This window comes from Girardinichthys multiradiatus, chromosome 11 (genome assembly GCF_021462225.1).
Source record: "Girardinichthys multiradiatus isolate DD_20200921_A chromosome 11, DD_fGirMul_XY1, whole genome shotgun sequence".
In the NCBI taxonomy this organism is placed as follows: domain Eukaryota; kingdom Metazoa; phylum Chordata; class Actinopteri; order Cyprinodontiformes; family Goodeidae; genus Girardinichthys; species Girardinichthys multiradiatus.
This window is the reverse complement of record NC_061804.1, coordinates 2,315,512-2,333,410: the sequence shown is the minus strand read 5'-3', so window position 1 is coordinate 2,333,410 and position 17,899 is coordinate 2,315,512. Positions and strand designations below refer to the sequence as shown.

The following is a 17,899-nucleotide window of genomic DNA, read 5'->3' as shown; positions in this document are numbered from 1 at the left end:
TGTAGCTCAACTGGTTTATCCACTTAAACACAAACTGTCACTTTTAATGACTACTGCAGTTTAAAAATAACCCAACCCCTTCATGACAAGTACTTAGCAGTACTATTTGTTATCACCTGTTGCAAATGGCATTGATAGTATCTTCTGAGACCAATCCCTGGAGGACTTTAGGATTTTGTGATATTATTCTCCTGTTTGAAGGTCCAGTGGCCCCCAAGCTTCAGATTCCTCACAGACAGCATGACATTTTCTCCCAGGATTTACTGAGACTTGATTGAATCCATCTTTCCCTCCGTACACTGCAGGTTTCCAATACCAGATGAAACAAAGACGTCCCGGAGCATCACTGAGCCTTCGCTATGCTTCATTGTGGGCATGTTGTTCTTTTCAGGAGATGCTTCATTTTTCCTACTCCAAACATATTGGTGATCCATAGACCAAAAAACAACCCGTTTTAATTCATTGCTTCACAGAACAGAATCCCCAAACCTCTTTGGGTTGCTTATATAGCTGTGAGTAAATTGGAGCTGAGTGTTCTTTTGGGTCAGTAATGGTGTACGTCTTGGAGTTCAGACATGGCCTGAGAAATAAAAGAGTTTTTTAGGCTGCCTGGATCTCTTTCCGGATGGGAGGCAGTGATAGGTGCTCTTCCTCTCACCAAGTGGCATAGCCACTGTTCCTTTAACTTTAGACTTGCAAACTATGCTTCCAGCTGTGTGTATATGAACATTCTGGGCCTTTTCTCTCTGTTTGTATCATTTTCCTTGTTTTTAGCAGGTTAATAAACTAATCTCTGAACTTGTTGGACAGTTCTTGTGACTTAGTCAAATTTCTAACATGTAATTAAACATTAACATTCCAGGTATTTGAGGTGTTTTATGTCAAGCACATCGGATACAACTAAAGCCCTTGATTAATTGCAGAAGCTGGGCCTAAGTCCACCCCTGATTTGCACATGCATCAATGAACATTTCTGGTCAGGGGGTTGAATAATTTTAATAAGGCAGTTATTTTAACATGCAGGATAAAATTCTTGCACCATTATTTTTATTTAACTATTTCTACAGTTCTTATTTAATTTGTGCATTGTAGTTACTTGGAAAATTTTGAATTTTCTTAATAAACCTAACTTTAAGTGGAGGTTGAGTAATTTTAGCTGCAACTGTACATCCCTCTAAGTGCTACAACTCTATAGTCATTCGTTAACAACCATGTTGTTAACTGTAGACTAACCCAGTTGGTTTTTTAGTATTTTTATATATAAACGTCTGTGTGTGAATGTGCATTTTATCACGCGTGAGACCAACTTAATTTTGCGGAGACACGGGGGCCGCAGTCTGTACAGTTGACGCACAAAAAAAGGCTTAGGAAATATACAGCTCGGGTGCGACCCCTGGTGGAAAGCTGTTATCACTACATCCGGAATGCTGTTCATATTTGTCAATAGTGCTTTTTAAAAAAGGGGAGTGTTGCTGTTTTTTTCTTATTTTAAGAAGATTTAATAATGTTGCCTGTAGTTTTGAAATTTAATGCTTCAGGATATATTTAGATAATTATAAATCTGAACTGAAATAAAATATGCATTTAGAAGTGTGTGACCTATTTTAGAGTAAAGTGTAACAGTTAAAAAGATTATCCTTTTGCTGTTTCTAGTTAATTAGCAGATATTTTGCATATTGCCTCATTATTTTTCAGAAAGATTTGTTTGTTTTTGCTAGTGTTGGCTAAATCTGTTTTAAATCTGAGTGAAAAAAGATTACATGTGGGGTTCCTCAAGGCTCTATTCTCGGGCCACTTATGTTTAACATCTGTATGCTCTCCTATTCAGATCATGGAGTACTACATCTCCTACCATACCAATGCTGATGACAAACAGCTTTGTCAAACAACTGTGTCAACCCATGACCACAATCCCTTACGGCCCATAGGTCAGAATTTATTCAATCTTCATGCAGAATAGACAGAATTTATTGTTTTTGGTAAAATAAAAATTGGCTAATAAAAATAAAAACATTAGAGATCAGCTCTCAACTAGACTTCATGTTGCTAAAGACCACAAAATTTAGGTGTCGTGGACTCAAATATCAATTTTAACAACCATATAAATTCTATTACTAAATCAGCCTACTGCCATCTTAAGAATAACAAAACATGTACAAACTAAATTCTCATAACCTCCAAATAAAGAACAATAGAGAAATACCCCATTAGGGCAAATTCCTGCTGTTGGAAGATCAAAACTTGTTGCTGCCCACAATGAAGTAGACTTAATGTTATTTTATGTTGTAAGTATTATATAATTGTATGTAATTGTAGAATTAAAAAAATGGGCTCTCTTATCACAATCTGAAACTTTACAGAATACACGTGGGCCCTACATATTTTAGGTTTCCTTTATCCACAAAACGTTTTACAGTCAAGTAAAATAAGCTGTAAGCTAACCATTTCCATCTCGGATTTCCCAAGTCCCAAGTTGGAAATATTAACAGGATTGGCCTCTGCAGTTAAAAGTTCCTCACCAACACTGATCTTAAAATCCAATATGGCTGACTCACATATGAAAGAAAACGTTTACTGTCACTTCTGACTGCTTGTATCTCAGTACATCAGTGGAACACAAGGTATTGTAGGAATTCTGTTAATAAGCATGTTCCTTTTAGTGTTTTAATCATAAAGAATGCGGGAAAAATGCATTGTTATTGGCCTAAATTGCTAATAGTAATTTGTATGATTATTCAGCAAATAAGTAGCAACCCCCATTGATCCCATTAGAGCTTCTTGGGTTTTCAAAAATATTAGCTTCATCTAAACCTTCAACTTCTACGTTAGACCCAATCACAACCGAATTACTTAAGGAGGTGTTCCCTTTGATTACCAGCCCCATTCTAGATTTGATTAATCTATCCTTAGTAAATGGATATGTACTACAAGCTTTTAAGGTAGTTGTAGTTAAATCTTTACTTAAGAAACTTTCTCTTGATCGAGATGATTTAATAAATTACAGACCTATATCCAATCTTAAAATTCTTATCTAAAATTCTTGAGAAAATAGTTGCTAATCAAATGTGTGAACATTTATACAGCAATGACCTGTTTGAAGAGTTTCAGTCAGGTTTCAGAGCTCATCATAGCACTGAAACAGCTCTGCTGAAAGTCACTAATGATATTCTTATGGCCTCAGATAATGGACTTGTGTTTGGATTTGTTCTGCTAAATAATAATTTTATTTATAAAACGCTTTCAAACAAAATGCTGTACAAGCAAAACAAATGAATAAAAACTTCAAAAATAAAAAAATTTCAAACAAAACATAGCAAAGGGAAAACAAGTGGGTTTTAGCTTTGGTTTACAAACATCTACAGAGCATTCCTGTCTTACATCCAGAGGAAGCTCAAAAAGAGAAAGCCCGCTCACCCAGTCTTTCTCCTGACTTAAGGCAACATCACAAAGCCAGTTAGATAGACTACAAGCATGTCTTAAAGACATAAAAACGTGGATGACTTTAAATGTTCTGCTTCTAAATTCAGACAAGACAGAAGTTGTCGTCTTTTGACCGGAGTCTTCGAAAAAGAAACTGCTTAGTCAATCACTTAACCTGGATGGCATTAAATTGACCTCTGATAATAAAGTAAAAAACCTTGGTGTTATTTTTGACCAGGACATGCTGTTTGAATCCCATATTAAACATGTTTCTAGCATTTCCTTCTTTCACATCTGGAATATTGCCAAAATTAGAAATATCCTGCCCAGGAGTGATGCTGAAAAACATTACAAAAAGGGTGATATACTACAAGTTGTCATTTATATATGATGATTATGGCTTATAGCTGATAAAAACTCCAATAGTCCAATAAAAACTGGATTTTTAAAACAGGAATGTGGGCCTACTGCAAAGTTTATCCATGTACTGTACGGTCAACACACTAAACATTTGATTGGGTCTAATTTTCTTTTAATTACAGCATTAGTGTTGGTGTGGCACAAAGCCCAGGTTGCTTCAATAGTGAACTAACGCTTGTGTGCATTGTTGAAACAGGTGTCTCCCATCTTCTTTACAATGATTAATAAATTATCTATGGGGTTTAGGTCAGATGAGTTTGCTGGCCCATTAAACACAGTTTATACTATGGTCATAAAAGAAGGTCATGGTATTTTTGGCAGTGTGGGGAGGTACCATGTCCTGCTGTAAAATAGAATCAATTTCTCTTGAAAGCTTCCTATCAAAAGGAACCATGAAGTGCTCTAATGTTTCCTGGAAGATGGCTACTTGTAATTTAGATTGTAAATACAATAGACTTTCATTACCATGGCTGCCAAATTGCAACTGACCCCAGGCAGCATGGATTTTGTGACTCTCGACTCTTGCTCCAGACTCTGGGATGTTGATTGATGATTTATTGACCTAGAATGATATGCATAACATGATTTTCATCTGATGCTGACTCTGGTTCATGAGCGGCTTAAAACAGGACAAAGAGTGAGACAGTTTTGGCCCCTGGCCCGAACACGTCCATGTGTGATGGTACTGACTCCAGCCGTAGTCTACACCTTGTGAATCTACCCAAAGTTTTGAATTGGCTTTGCTTTACAATTCTCTCATGTTTGTGGCTATCCCTGTTGCTTGCAATCCTTTTTTCTACCACAAATTTCCTTCCACTCAATTTTCCCTTCATAGGCTTGGATAAAGCACCTGTGACAAACCAGCTTCCTTACATGCAGATGGCCAGCTGCTTATCCCAGCTGCTTGTGCATCTTTTTCTACCACACTTTTTTCTTCAATTCAATTCAATTCAATTCAAAAATACTTTATTAATTCCAAAGGGAAATTAAATGTTTTTATAGCTCATATTATGAAGGTTTCCTCAAAGAGCCGTTGTAGATGCTGATGGCTGTGGGCAGGAAGGATCTCCTGTAGAGCTCCGTCTTACAGCAGATCTGAAGATCCTCTGACTGAAGACAATCTGTTGTTGTAGGACAGTCTCATGAAGAGGATGCTCAGGGTTCTCCATAATGTTCTTCATTTTATGAAGAATCCGTCTTTCCACAATGATCTCCAGAGGTTCCAGAGGAGTCCCCAGAACAGAACCAGCCTTTTTTATCAGCTTGTTGAGCTTTTTTAAGTCCCTGGTTCTGATGCTGCTTCCCCAGCAGATGATGGCAGAAGAGATCACACTTTCCACAACAGACTTATAGAAGATATGCAGCATCTTGCTGCAAACACCAAAGGACCTAAGCTTCCTCAAGAAGTACAGTCTGCTCTGTCCCTTCTTGTAGATGGCTTCACAGTTGCATCTCCACTCTAGTCTGTTGTCTACCACACTTTTTTCTTCTACTCGGCTTTCCTACCATCCAACTTTAGAAAAATATTATTTGAGGGATGGCCTCCTTGTGAATGGTGCCAATGGCTGTCACCTAGACAACAGTCACTAACTCAAATGTTATGGCTTCAGTTGTGGTCTGTTTGATTTTTTTTAACCTGAACTTGTAATGTGCCATGGTATAATGAGGGAAACGGTGTTCTCTCCCAAATGTCATATGTGATATTTTCTGTTTGATTGAATCTTTTATCTTAACAGAGGTGAATTACTCATAATGGTTTTTAGTCTGATGTATTTACGATTATTAAATTTCATTGTCCTGATAAACGGTTGATGGAGTGAATGTGACCCTTGAGGTCAATGTTTCAGGTGGTGCATTTGTAATTCGGCACTTTTAAAGCTTAAATAAAGAATTTGACAGCATTATACTTTGTGAATCTATCGGCGGAAGCTGTGTTTTGAGGACAAAGTAAAGGTGTAAACTGTAAAGGGTTAAATATCGAGCTTTAGCAGCTCTGGTCGAGATCCGCGGGCTGCGCTGAGCTCGCTCCGATATTCCGGCTCGCTGTGGATTCTGGGAGACGTTAGGGGGGACACTGCCCAGGCTTGTTACAGGGAGAACCGGGAGAACCGGGAGAGGATTTATTTTTCCCCCGCTACCTTGTTTTGTAAGTATCCCACCGGGTTCGCATAGCTTCGCATTGTGTCTTTCATTGTCGAGCAGGTATCTGCGCATCGAATTGAGCCGTTAAGGCTGCCATTTTTTCCCCCTCCGCTCGCTGGCTGCCATGGAGGCCGAGAGCGGAGACCGTGTTGCTGGAGCGGACAGGCAGGAAGGGGAGGGAAGGAGGAGCGGGGCAGCTGCTGTCGCTGTGCCCGGCGAAAATACACCGACCTGTAGAGGGAAAAAATATCGCTTTTATCGTCTTGACAGCTGCGTTTCTGTTATCAGCGGCGATGGAGGGAATAAAATGACCTGTAGGAGACGATATCGGCCCGGCTGTTGACATGCGGAAATCGATGTCAGCGGGGAGAGAAATGCCCACCGTGGCGGCTACAAACCCACCTCCACCTGGCCGCAAGAAAGAAATGCCGCAGATTTTTTTAAAACCGAATTCATATGCTTTTATACGTCCACTGGCATATACCGCTGCAAACCGCTACGGTTAGCTTGATATTGACTGGCGTGCGGAGTGTTTCCATTTGAGCTGAATTAAAGAAAAAAAAAAAAAGCGTGGCCTATGGTGGCGGCTAATTGATTCCCAGTGACAGACAAGATAATTGGAGTGTGCATCTGGTGCAGAAACATTTACTCCATGCACAGATAGTTTCCTGACCTAATGTATGCTCTTGACTTGGAATATTCAAGTTTTTCTTTACTAAATCAAAATGCATTTAATGTTGCTTTAATTGAACGACCATTCCGGGGTGTATAATGGCATCTGTCATGAATAAAACATCTCTCTAATGTTAATTGACATCTTCCTGCACAGTGAGTGTGACATTTAGGTTGCTTTTTAGCATGAGGGGTATATTAACAAAAAGCCTGTAGTGTATCTTGAGTAATTACCCACCTAATACCGCTGGGACTGCTGGAGCATATTGTTCTCTTGTCACCTTGGGTTTGTTAGCAAATAAACCTCTGGTTTTTTATGACCCCTTATGGCACCACATCATTTTTCTTTGTGGTGTTTGATGGTTTCTTTTCATAAGAGCCTACATACAACCTTTGTTCCTAAGTATTCTTGAAGTACTCTTCAGATATTTGCGGGGCAACTATTTTATTTATGACATTGTACAGTAACGTGCTGGAATAGTGATTTATTTTATTTTTATTTTTCTGTAAAGGTCCAATATTTATTTGATGAAAACCCCAAGAATAATACAGTAGAATATGTTAAACATCTGGTAAGATATTATTTAGTTACATGACAAGGTAACATTTTTATTGCAACCATAAAGATAAAAGCTAATTTAATCTTTCCGTGCATCTTGTTATCAAGAAATCTAGAGATGCATCGTTGCCAATTTCCAATCTTCAATTTTGTAAAACTAGATGATTGCAATTTTTCTTTAAGGACTAGAAATAACAAAATAGTTTTGTACACATTTAAAAAATGAACATGCCACCATTAAAACATTTACAGTAAAATAAAACAAATATTTCTCAAAAACAGCCAGAGGTTACAGAAATGTCACTTAAAATCTTCCATTACATTAAAATCCACCAGGTTATGATCAGAATTATCTGTGCAAACAACACCAACTAAAAAAGACGACCGCATATATCCTTTTCTCATTTACGAGACAGTAAATAAGATTTACTTACTATTTTCACTGTTTTTGCACACTTCAAAATCAAGAAGTGCACCATATCTCAAGACAGTTTTAGTTTCAAAATGACAGCTATGTCAATTTTTATATTTGAGAGGAAAAAGCGCTGATTAACTGTTATGTGCGTATATTAGGACTTAAGGTGGCATCATATAGTGTGGAGTAGCACTATGACTATATGCTGCTATATAGCTGCAGTTAAACAGGATTTCACTTGTCTTTAAACACAATTGACATTTAAAGCCATCTTTAGTATCTTATAAGCAATTAGCTTGATTAGCGTAAGTAGCATTTGTTTTGGGCTCTTCAAAGGAATAACACAGAACAACTTTGCTGTAACCGGTTCATCTAGCTGCTGTTTGCTGAAATCTCACTTGTTTGAAACACCTCAGTTATACAGAAAAAGCTGAGTCTTCTCCACTCAGTAACAGCTACCATACTAAAGAGTGTTTTTGTCAGCATATCCTATAAACATTCGGGTATGGTGCATTCACTGATTAGAAAAAAATGATTGGATTTTTAGTTTCCAGTTGATTTTGTGTGCATTTCTAATAATATATGAAACATGTCATGTTGACTGGTGTTTTTCTCTCTGCAGAGCCAGACACTGGTAGCACGTAGAGCACCATGTCCAGCCGAGGAGGAAAGAAGAAGACGACCAAGACGTCCCGGTCCACCAAGGCTGGCGTCATCTTCCCTGTGGGGCGCATGCTGCGCTACATCAAGAGGGGACTGCCTAAATATCGCATTGGAGTGGGAGCGCCTGTATACCTGGCTGCTGTCCTTGAGTACCTAACTGGTGAGGTCTATTTATGGATAGAAGACAAGAAAAAACATTTAAAATCAGAAAATGATATATTAAATTGCATTCATCTTTCCAATATCATTGTGTGCAATTGCTAATCGCTAATGGTCGCAATGTTTGGTAGGGTATTATATTTCCAGTCTCATGCATTCACCCTCTGGATTTTGATAACATATTTGGCCAGTTTGATTGACTGTATCCACCCTTAATGCCCACACCAGGTGTACATTTTAAATAAATTCTTAAACTAAGGCAGAATTTTTTTCAAGCTTTTTCAGTGTGGCAACAAACATGAAATAATGAATTAGAATAAAAATAACCTTTATTGTCCCTCAGTGAGGAAATTAGCAAAGTGACAAAGCATGTAGATTCACACAAGGTTAAAAATATAAAACAGAAAATAAGAATAAGACATTGGACATTAAGGGCAAATTTACAGCATAAGAAAAAAACTACTGTGCACTTATTTAAAATGGCATCAGTCAGATTCAAAGAAATGTGCAACTGAGTAGAATAATTAAAAAAATGTACAGATTGTGCATAAAAAACAACAACAGACTATTTACAAAATGGAAAAACTGTGCAAACACAGCAGGGATGTAAATACTTTTAGTTTGTTGGGAGCCGTAATGGTTAGAAAGTCTACCAACTACTGGAAGGAAGGATCTGAGATAACGCTCCTTTGTGCACCTAGGATGCGCCAGCTTCGGATGCGGCAGTCTGTCACTGAAGGAGCTCTCCAGTTCTGCAACATCTTCATGCAAACGTTATAGAAGTTCTAAACAAACCTAAAGGTGCAATAATAGCTTAGAAGATTAAAAGAAATGCTTGTTTTTAAAGTAAAGATAGAAAATAGATGGAAAAGTGATTAAAAGCCAACACTGAGGAATTAAGGGTTTCAAGCCTTAAAGGAGCATTGCGTCAAAAACAGGATTCTGCTGTAAAATGTCTGTTTGTGCTAAAATGCCCGTGAAGATAATTGGAGTGTTCATCTGGTGCACCACCATAAGCTATAAGTCCACCAGAAAAGAAAAAGATTACAAGCATGAGATGATGAAGCACTAGAATCTTATTTTTTCTTCTTTTAGAAGTCATTGTCTGTGATAGTATGTGGGTACAAGTGTTTATGCTGTATAAAGCAAAAATGAAAGTTGTGGAGCAAAGTAATATGACTTCCAGATAACATCTCTCTAGAGAAATAGTGCATATTTAATCAGAATGGTGCACATTTCTGCTTCCATCATAACAGTCCAGGTGCTTAAAGGTTGAGCAGATCAGTTATCACAGATCTGATGGTAGCCGATTGATAGGCTGGTCGATCTATCAGCCCCAATTTCCTAATTTTGGGAGATCGGGGATCGGCCGATACTTACACGTGAAGCCGATCTCATCCACCAATCGTATCGACTTGTCTGACCTATGGTACAAGCTTTGTTTCTTTTTATAATGTGAAAAATGAAAGACTAAAGGAACTGCAATGCTCTTAAAGTTTCGTTTGTGTTTTAGATCCCTACCTTATGTGCAGTTAAAACAGTGTTCAATGTTTTTGAATAAAATAAGATTGGAACCTTGAAGGTGTATTGTGACCTTATAAAACTTGACAGTGTCGGTTATAAAAATAAAAATCAGTATCGGCCAAAATCGGAATCGGCCGGTCAGGCTTTTTAAAGATCCCTAATCAGTGATCGCAGAAAACTGCAATCGGTGCACCCCTAGATTTTACAGTTTGCCTGAAAAACTGAGGTTGTCTTAAAAATCTCTGCAATCATTTCCGAGGTAAATTCCTAACCTTTATTTGTTTTTCTTCCTATATTTCTCCTGTATTTAGCTGAGATCTTGGAGTTGGCTGGCAATGCAGCAAGAGACAACAAAAAAGGCCGTGTAACACCGCGGCACATCCTGCTGGCCATCGCCAATGATGAGGAGCTGAACCAGGTGAGCTGTAGCGAGCAATCTGGCATCAGATGCATTCCAAAAGCACAAACAAGGGTTTCCGATTGATTTCAGGACAATGACATCTCAAATCTTACATTTTTTCTTTCTGTGACAGCTGCTCAAAGGTGTGACCATTGCCGCCGGTGGAGTCTTGCCCAACATCCACCCGGAGTTGCTGGCCAAGAAGAGAGGCACCAAGGGAAAACTGGAGACGCCTGTGTCGCCAGCCCCCGAGAAGAAACCCAAGACAGTGAAGAAAACCGCAGCTAAGAAACTTGGTGGGAAAAAGGCTGGAAGGAAGACTAAGGTCTGCCCCAAAGTTTAAATTATCACAGAACATGTTTGAATTTATTTAGTATGTCATTATGTCAATACTAAAGACCCAGAGGTTGAGCACACCACTGCCGTGCCCTCGCCCATCTCTACCGTGTTGGGATGCAGAACACCAAAATAACGTTAATCACTGCTGAATTTTGCTTCCAGTGTGTCAGACTTTCTTATAGTTTTATGAGTGCTGAAATAGTATTTTCTGTCTGTCAATAAACATCTTCAGTAGATTCATCTAAAGAAATGGTAAATGTTTTTGTGGCAGGCTTCTCAACAAATAGAAACATTTGTTCTTTGATAGGTTTTCTGTTGTCCATATATGAAACAGTGGCTCTTCCTTTGAGTTTATACGCCTTTTATAGTGTGAGGGATTCATTGGTCAAAGCCAAATGGGTTAACAAACAAAAGAACCTACAAAAATGGTCAGATAAGGAGATAAAATAACTGCCATAGTCCAAAGAAAACTTTGAAAGACCTTTTAAAAAGCCTGGATAAAAACATTACTTTAGGATAACCCAAGAAAGTCTGGCTACTTTGAAGCAAATGTTCAAAAAAATGAAGACTGACAAAAGACTTTTGTACCGTATTGGTTTTACAGTTATCCAAAAGGTAATTAATCAATAATTGTTGGTTTATAGCCATCAAGCTTGGCCTGGTACTATTGACAGCATCAGTCTTTGCATAAAAATACTGATGTGCTGAGATAAACTAGACAGGTCTTTTTAGTCTCGAGTTTCCTCAATTTATGACTTCTTTCCTCGTTAACAATTATAATTTATTTTCTTTAGCATTCTTCGATGTTATTTTCTTTAACTTTTTTAGAACAATTTATGTTAAAGTTAGCTGTATGAAAAGCGCTCCATAAATAAAAATATTGATTGATCAGTCGTTTGACATTCAAAGTATGAAAGGCGCAGGATAAATTGGTGAGTGCAACAGCACACTGTCTGTCTGTTTACCTAAGATCTGTGCATTGGTTGTGTGAAAGGACGAGTTTTTTCTCCACTAAGGCTACGTTCACACAACAGGTCTTGATGCTCAATTCTGACTTTTTTTGCTAAATCCGATTTAGTTTTGTCTGGTGGTTCCTGAAACCTCCATCAGACTTCAGCCTGAACGGTTCCCGACCCCAAAGCGACCTGCATGCAGAAGGAGAATATAGACGTCACACAGCAGCACACTGTTTACAGAAGTAATCATGGATGTTGGTGTCTGTGGATCATTTTTCAAGTTGACCACAAAATAACAAGTTGAGGAAAGGTGAGAAAAGAAAGCACAATTATTAACTTTGGCCTTTGGTGGCGCAGTGACCACTGCTTCTGTGTGGAAATCTGTGTGGATGCTAGATGGAGCCGGGACAATGACGTGACAGTCGGATGAAATGCGACATCGCCGTTCTGACTGCGGACTCTTTGAAAACTATCGGATATGTATCAGATTCAGTACCACTTATGGAAATGGCACGATTTGTATTTTTTGGAGGTGAAAAGTCTTCTTTGGGCAACATTTGCCTTCTGTGTGAACGTAGCCTAAGCCATCTGCAGGTCAGTTGATTCAAACCCTGAGCTGTTTTCAAGCGGCGATGGTCACCACTGTTCAGCAGCGCCAGCATTATCAAATGTTGTTTAGTTTAGTAACAAAACTATCTAACTATAAAGTCATTTTAAAAAGAAAGTATTGGATTAAGGTTGCCTTACTTTAGAGTTTACTGTCAGTGACCACTTTCATTTTGATATATCTTATATTTAATTTTTATTTGACGATTAACCTATCATCAGTTTTTTTTAAGCATTTTTACTTTGTGGTTTACCTTTTTTTAATCATCATAAGAGGTATTTATTGTTTTTCTGGTCGAGAAACTCTGCATTAAGTTGAAGTAAACTAAAAATGCAATTTATTTATTTTTTTTACCATCTTTTGTTTCCATCCTGGAAGTTTTTAAATAAAATGCAGAAATAAGCCGAACATTAATGCTGTAACAGACCTCTTACCAAAGTTAATCCTGCTACAAAAATATCAATACCACTGCAGAGAGAGCTCCAATCTGACCTCCTGATGTTCGTTGTGTGTCTTCAACAGAGAGGTGAGGTGAGCAAGTCGGCGTCAGCAGACAGCACTACAGAGGGATCTCTGGCAGACAGCTTCACCGTGCTCTCCACAAAGAGTCTCTTCCTGGGTCAGAAGGTCAGTTTTCTGTGAGCTCAGAAATCTGCAGACCACCACCGAGTTAGTGTGGTGGCTTCATAGAGGCAGAGGTTCCCTTTCAGTCGATTCACTCAGTACAACACATGAGTATGGGATATCACGCCCTGCGTGTCCTGGCTGAAGCCACCTCTAATCACGCCTCCTAGGCAAATGATGTGATGACGACAGGTGACAGGCCCCGCCTGCACTATATACCTGTCCGTCATCATCGTCATTACTCAGTTCTTACGCTCTTCACCTCGCTAAGAACACCTCTTTGAGTCAGGCTAGCTAGCTGCTGCTGGTTAGCTCTGTGTCTCTTTTCAAAGGGCTACTTGGAATTGGTTCAACTGCTTTTGTTGGAGTTAGTCACTGCTGCCTGCTGGTAAGCGTGTCTGCCCGCGAAGCGCTAATTTCAAGCAGTTCGGTCTGGCTTTGTGGTTCGGGATGAGCACAAAGCCAACACAAGCGAAGCAGAAGTCTTCTATTCGTCCCTGTCCTCAGGGGTGCGGCTTCTCGTTTCATGAGAAGGACCAGCATGAGGCTTGTCCTGTCTGTCTCGGGATCGTTCACGCTCGCAGAGCGTTGGCGGAGCCCGAAGCATGTGCGTTCTGTCGCCAGCTTCGTCGCTCGACCCTGGAGAGGCGGGTTAAATTCCTCGAAAAGGTGGCGGGAGAGGCTGCTGTCTCACGGCGAGACCCACTGCTCTCCGAGGCGGGAAACCCAGTTTCGTCCGATTCTGACGAGGACGGCTTTTCGGTCGAAGTCCCCGCTTCCAGCTGGGCAGATCATATGGAGTATGTTGATGGGTTAGCCGATAATGCAGGTGCTCGGTCTCAGCTTCAGCTAGAACCCCTTCAGGGAGAAGAGGACGTACTGGACATCGGTTTGGATGTTCATGGTCTGTCCGATGATGAGGATGAGTCTCTGCCGAGTCAGGCTGCCGCTGCTGCGCCAGCAGACCCGGCAGAGTCTTTCTTCTCTCTTTGCCGCCGTGCAGCTGAAACCCTGGACGTGGAATGGCCCTCCCCACCTCCTGCGGAGAAGCCATCGCGATTAGCCGGGTTTTATCTCCCCTCGGAGCCAGCCGCAGTCAAGTATCATCTACCCATGTTCCCAGACTTTATCTCTGAGTTGACGTCTTCATGGAACAAACCACTGTCCACCCGCGTCACGGTACCGGGTTATGGACAGTATCTGGACCTGGAAGGCGCCGAAAAAGCCGGACTGGTGAATCTTCCGCCTATGGAACCGTCTTTGGCAGCATATCTGGCCCCATCCCAAAATCACGGTGTGGGTGGTCCAACATCGCTTCCGTCTAAGCACTGTAGGTTCTCCGCTGCTCAATTGGAGAAAATCTACAAGGCTCAAGCGACCACCGCTCGTGCCCTGAGCTCCATTACCATGCTGCAAACATACCAAGCTATGCGCTTGGCGGAGCTTGGAGCCGCAACACTGCCGGAGAGTCCTGTGATGCGACTCTTGAATGAGGTGAGAATCACCGCTGACTACATCCTCCGTGTATCCCGCTGTGCAGCGCTATCACTGGGCAGAGGGATGGCATCGACGGTGGTTGCCCAAAGGCACCTGTGGCTGACGCTCTCTGACATCCCGGATAGGGATAGAGCCGTCTACCTGGATGAACCGCTGGTAGCCAACGGGCTGTTTGGACAATCTCTTGACGCCATACAGGCGAAATTCGAGCAGAGGAAACAGCAGACCGAAGCACTGCGCAGTATCATCCCCAGGCGAGATGTGAGACCCAAATCCAGCTTGGGCACTCGCAAACCAGCTGTACCGCCACCCCCAGCGAAGAGGATGACGCGACCCGTGAGCTTGAACCCTCAGACGGCACAGCCACAAAACCACGGCCAAGCTCCCCGAAAGACGGCCTGGAGCAGGGGTCCTCCTCCGGGGCTCCAGAGGGACTCGACGTCCCGAAAGAAGAAACCACAGTCCTCCTAGCTGTGGGACTCGGGACTCAGGAGTTTCGGGAGCAGGGAGACATGTTTGCCAGTTGTCGGTGGGTGCCGTCCAAAAGAGGTTTTGCTGGTGTTGTTCGGGATCCCAGTCCCAAGAGGCGCTGCGTTTCCCCCACACGGTCTCCCAAGCACAATTTCCCAACAAATATATTTGCACCAAAAGCCCCCAGTTTGGGTGCATTGAATGTGTTTCTGAGCACTGCAGTTGTTCCAAATGTTTGTATGGATGCTCCAAATGTTTCAATAAAGACAGTTTTTTCTATGAAAAAAAGTCAAAATCAAAGAGCTGCAGGCAACGGCCAAATGAGGCTGCACCTCTCTCGCACGTCGGGAGAGGGCAGCATCGTTCCGCCAACAGTGCCGCAGGCCAGTCGCCTGGCTTCACGTCTCCATATGTGGCGCGCATGCGCACTCCATCCATGGGTGGAGAGGACCGTTGCTATGGGTTACCGTTTACAGTTTCGCCGGAGACCACCCCAACCTTAATGGCCCAAGCAGCAGAGGTTCTGAGAGAGGAGATTAATACACTGTTGGCAAAAGGAGCTATTCGCGCGGTTCCCGAGTACCAGAGGTTGGTACAGCCGTTGTTTTGTTGTTCCGAAAAAAGGGGGCGGGCTTCGTCCTATCCTGGACTTGAGAGTTCTGAACAAATACCTCCGAACATACAAGTTCAAAATGTTAACACTAAAGCAGCTTCTGAGTGCTATCAGCCCGGGCGATTGGTTCGCCACGATCGACCTGACAGACGCTTACTTTCACGTAGCGATACACCCGGACCACAGACAGTTTCTGAGATTCGCCTTCGAGGGCAAGGCATACGAGTACCTTGTACTGCCTTTCGGTCTGTCTCTAGCGCCTCGCACATTTACAAAATGTGTAGAGGCAGCGCTAGCACCTCTCAGAGAGACAGGGGTCCGCATTTTAACTTATCTCGACGACCGGGCTGTAATAGCCAGTTCCAGAGAACAGGCGACAGTGCAGCTTTCTCGGGTTCTGTCGCACATTCAAGCCCTGAGATTTTTGGTAAACTCTCAGAAAAGCTCGCTGATCCCAAGTCAGCAATTTTCATTTCTCGGTCTGGAAATATGCTCCCTTACAAGTAGGGCACGTCTTTCCGACCACAGAGTGGCCGCGTTTCACCGCTGCCTCGCTCAGTTTCAGTTGGGACACAAACTGCGTTTCCAGACCATCTTACAACTGATGGGTATGATGGCATCTATGATTGCAGTAGTACCGCTCGGTCTACTGAAGATGCGCCCATTCCAGCGGTGGACCCGTTCTCACCGGTTGTGTGCATGGCGTCACCGCAGCAGAAAGCTAACGATAACCACTGCCTGTATGTCGGCTCTCAGCCCTTGGCGGGAACCAGGACTGTTGTGCCGAGGTTCGCCAATAGGGAGAGTAACCTTTCGCAAGGTGGTATCCATGGATGCCTCCCTGAGGGGGTGGGGCGCGTTGTGCGATGGCATGGCCGTGAAGGGGGTTTGGACACTAGTACAATCCAAACTCCACATAAACTACCTGGAGCTCTTAGCGGTTCTGCTGGTTCTGCAACATTTCTGCCAGGTTCTGTTAAACCAACATGTTCTGGTCAGGACAGACAACACCACTGTGATTTCATACATAAACAGACAGGGAGGGACTCGTTCACTTCCTCTCCTGAAACTATCTCACACCCTCTTACAGTGGTGCAGCATACATTTTCTGTCTATCAGAGCTATTCATGTCCCGGGACGTCTGAATCTGGGTGCAGATTTGCTCTCCAGAGGCGGACCTCGGGTGAGAGAGTGGAGGCTTCACCCTTCCGTGGTGGCACAAATATGGTGTCTGTTTGGGACAGCAGCAGTAGATCTTTTTGCCACCAGAGCCAACACCCACTGTCCTCTGTTCTTTTCCATAACAGATCAGGATGCTCCGCTGGGAGTGGATGCCCTGGCCCATCCATGGCCCAATGTACTCCTGTATGCATTCCCCCCAGTGGAAATGATACTACCTGTACTAGAAAGGGTGCGCAAACAGGGTCTGTCCCTAATTTTGGTAGCACCTCGTTGGCCTGCAAAGTCATGGTATTCCGAGATAATTAGCCTGCTGGCAGCAGAGCCGTGGCAACTCCCCGTTTGCCGGGATCTCCTCACTCAGGCAGGGGGGGAAATATTTCATCCACACCCAGAGATGTGGAAGCTGCATGCCTACCTGCTGAGAGGTCCAGCTTATTAGCCAAAGGCCTCCCCCCTGATGTGGTGGCAACAATCCAGAATGCAAGAGCATCCTCCACTAGAGGCTTATACGCTTATAAATGGAGAGCTTTTGAGCAGTGGTGTGAGGACAAGCACATTGTTCCATTTCAGTGCTCAATGGTGGAAGTTTTAATATTTTTGTAGGATCTGCTGGATAAAGGTCTTTCCTTTTCCACAATTAAGGTCTACTTGGCTGCCATTTCTGCCTGCCATATTGGTTTTAATGGAGTCACACCAGGTGCTCATCCTCTGGCTGTACGCTTCTTAAAGGGGGTTCGTAGACTCAGACCTGTGATTAAACCCAGTTTTCCTTCCTGAGATCTCACATTGGTACTAGAAGCTCTTTGTGACCCTCCATTTGAACCTTTGGAGTCAGTAGATGTGAAGTTCCTTTCATACAAGCTTGCTCTGCTTCTTGCTCTGACAACTGCAAAGCGAGTTGGAGACCTCCATGCTTTGTCTGTAAATCCTACCTGCATACACTTTTCACCTGATGGTTCCAAGGTCACCTTGAGACCCAATGCAGCTTATATTCCTAAGGTTATACCTTCGGACTACAGCTCCATGACTATGGAGCTTTCGAGTTTTTGTCCATCTCCTTTTGCATCTGAGGAACAAAGGAGGTTACACTTCCTGTGCCCTTTACGTGCACTGCGTAGTTACATTGACCGTACTCAGTCTGTGAGGTTGTGTGATCAACTGTTTGTGTGTATTGCTAACCCAGCAAGGGGGGAAGCTCTGTCCAGACAAAGACTCTCCCACTGGATTGTTGAGGCT

At 42.3% G+C, this 17,899-nt stretch overlaps 1 protein-coding gene across 5 annotated transcripts in view; it reads left to right on the top strand.

Annotated features, from left to right (window-relative positions):
• Positions 1–5,829: 5,829 nt before the first annotated feature.
• Positions 5,830–17,899, top strand: part of LOC124876416 (core histone macro-H2A.1) — a 32,728-nt gene continuing 20,658 nt past the window's right edge. For all 5 annotated transcript variants that reach the window (XR_007040301.1, XM_047379148.1, XM_047379147.1 and 2 more), the window contains exons 1-5: positions 5,830–5,986; positions 8,251–8,451; positions 10,286–10,392; positions 10,508–10,699; positions 12,799–12,903. Coding sequence is in view for 4 of the 5 variants with exons in the window: in XM_047379148.1 (XP_047235104.1) it covers positions 8,280–8,451; positions 10,286–10,392; positions 10,508–10,699; positions 12,799–12,903 (576 nt within the window). In the remaining variant the exon portion in view is untranslated. The remainder of the gene's footprint in view (positions 5,987–8,250; positions 8,452–10,285; positions 10,393–10,507; positions 10,700–12,798; positions 12,904–17,899) is intronic.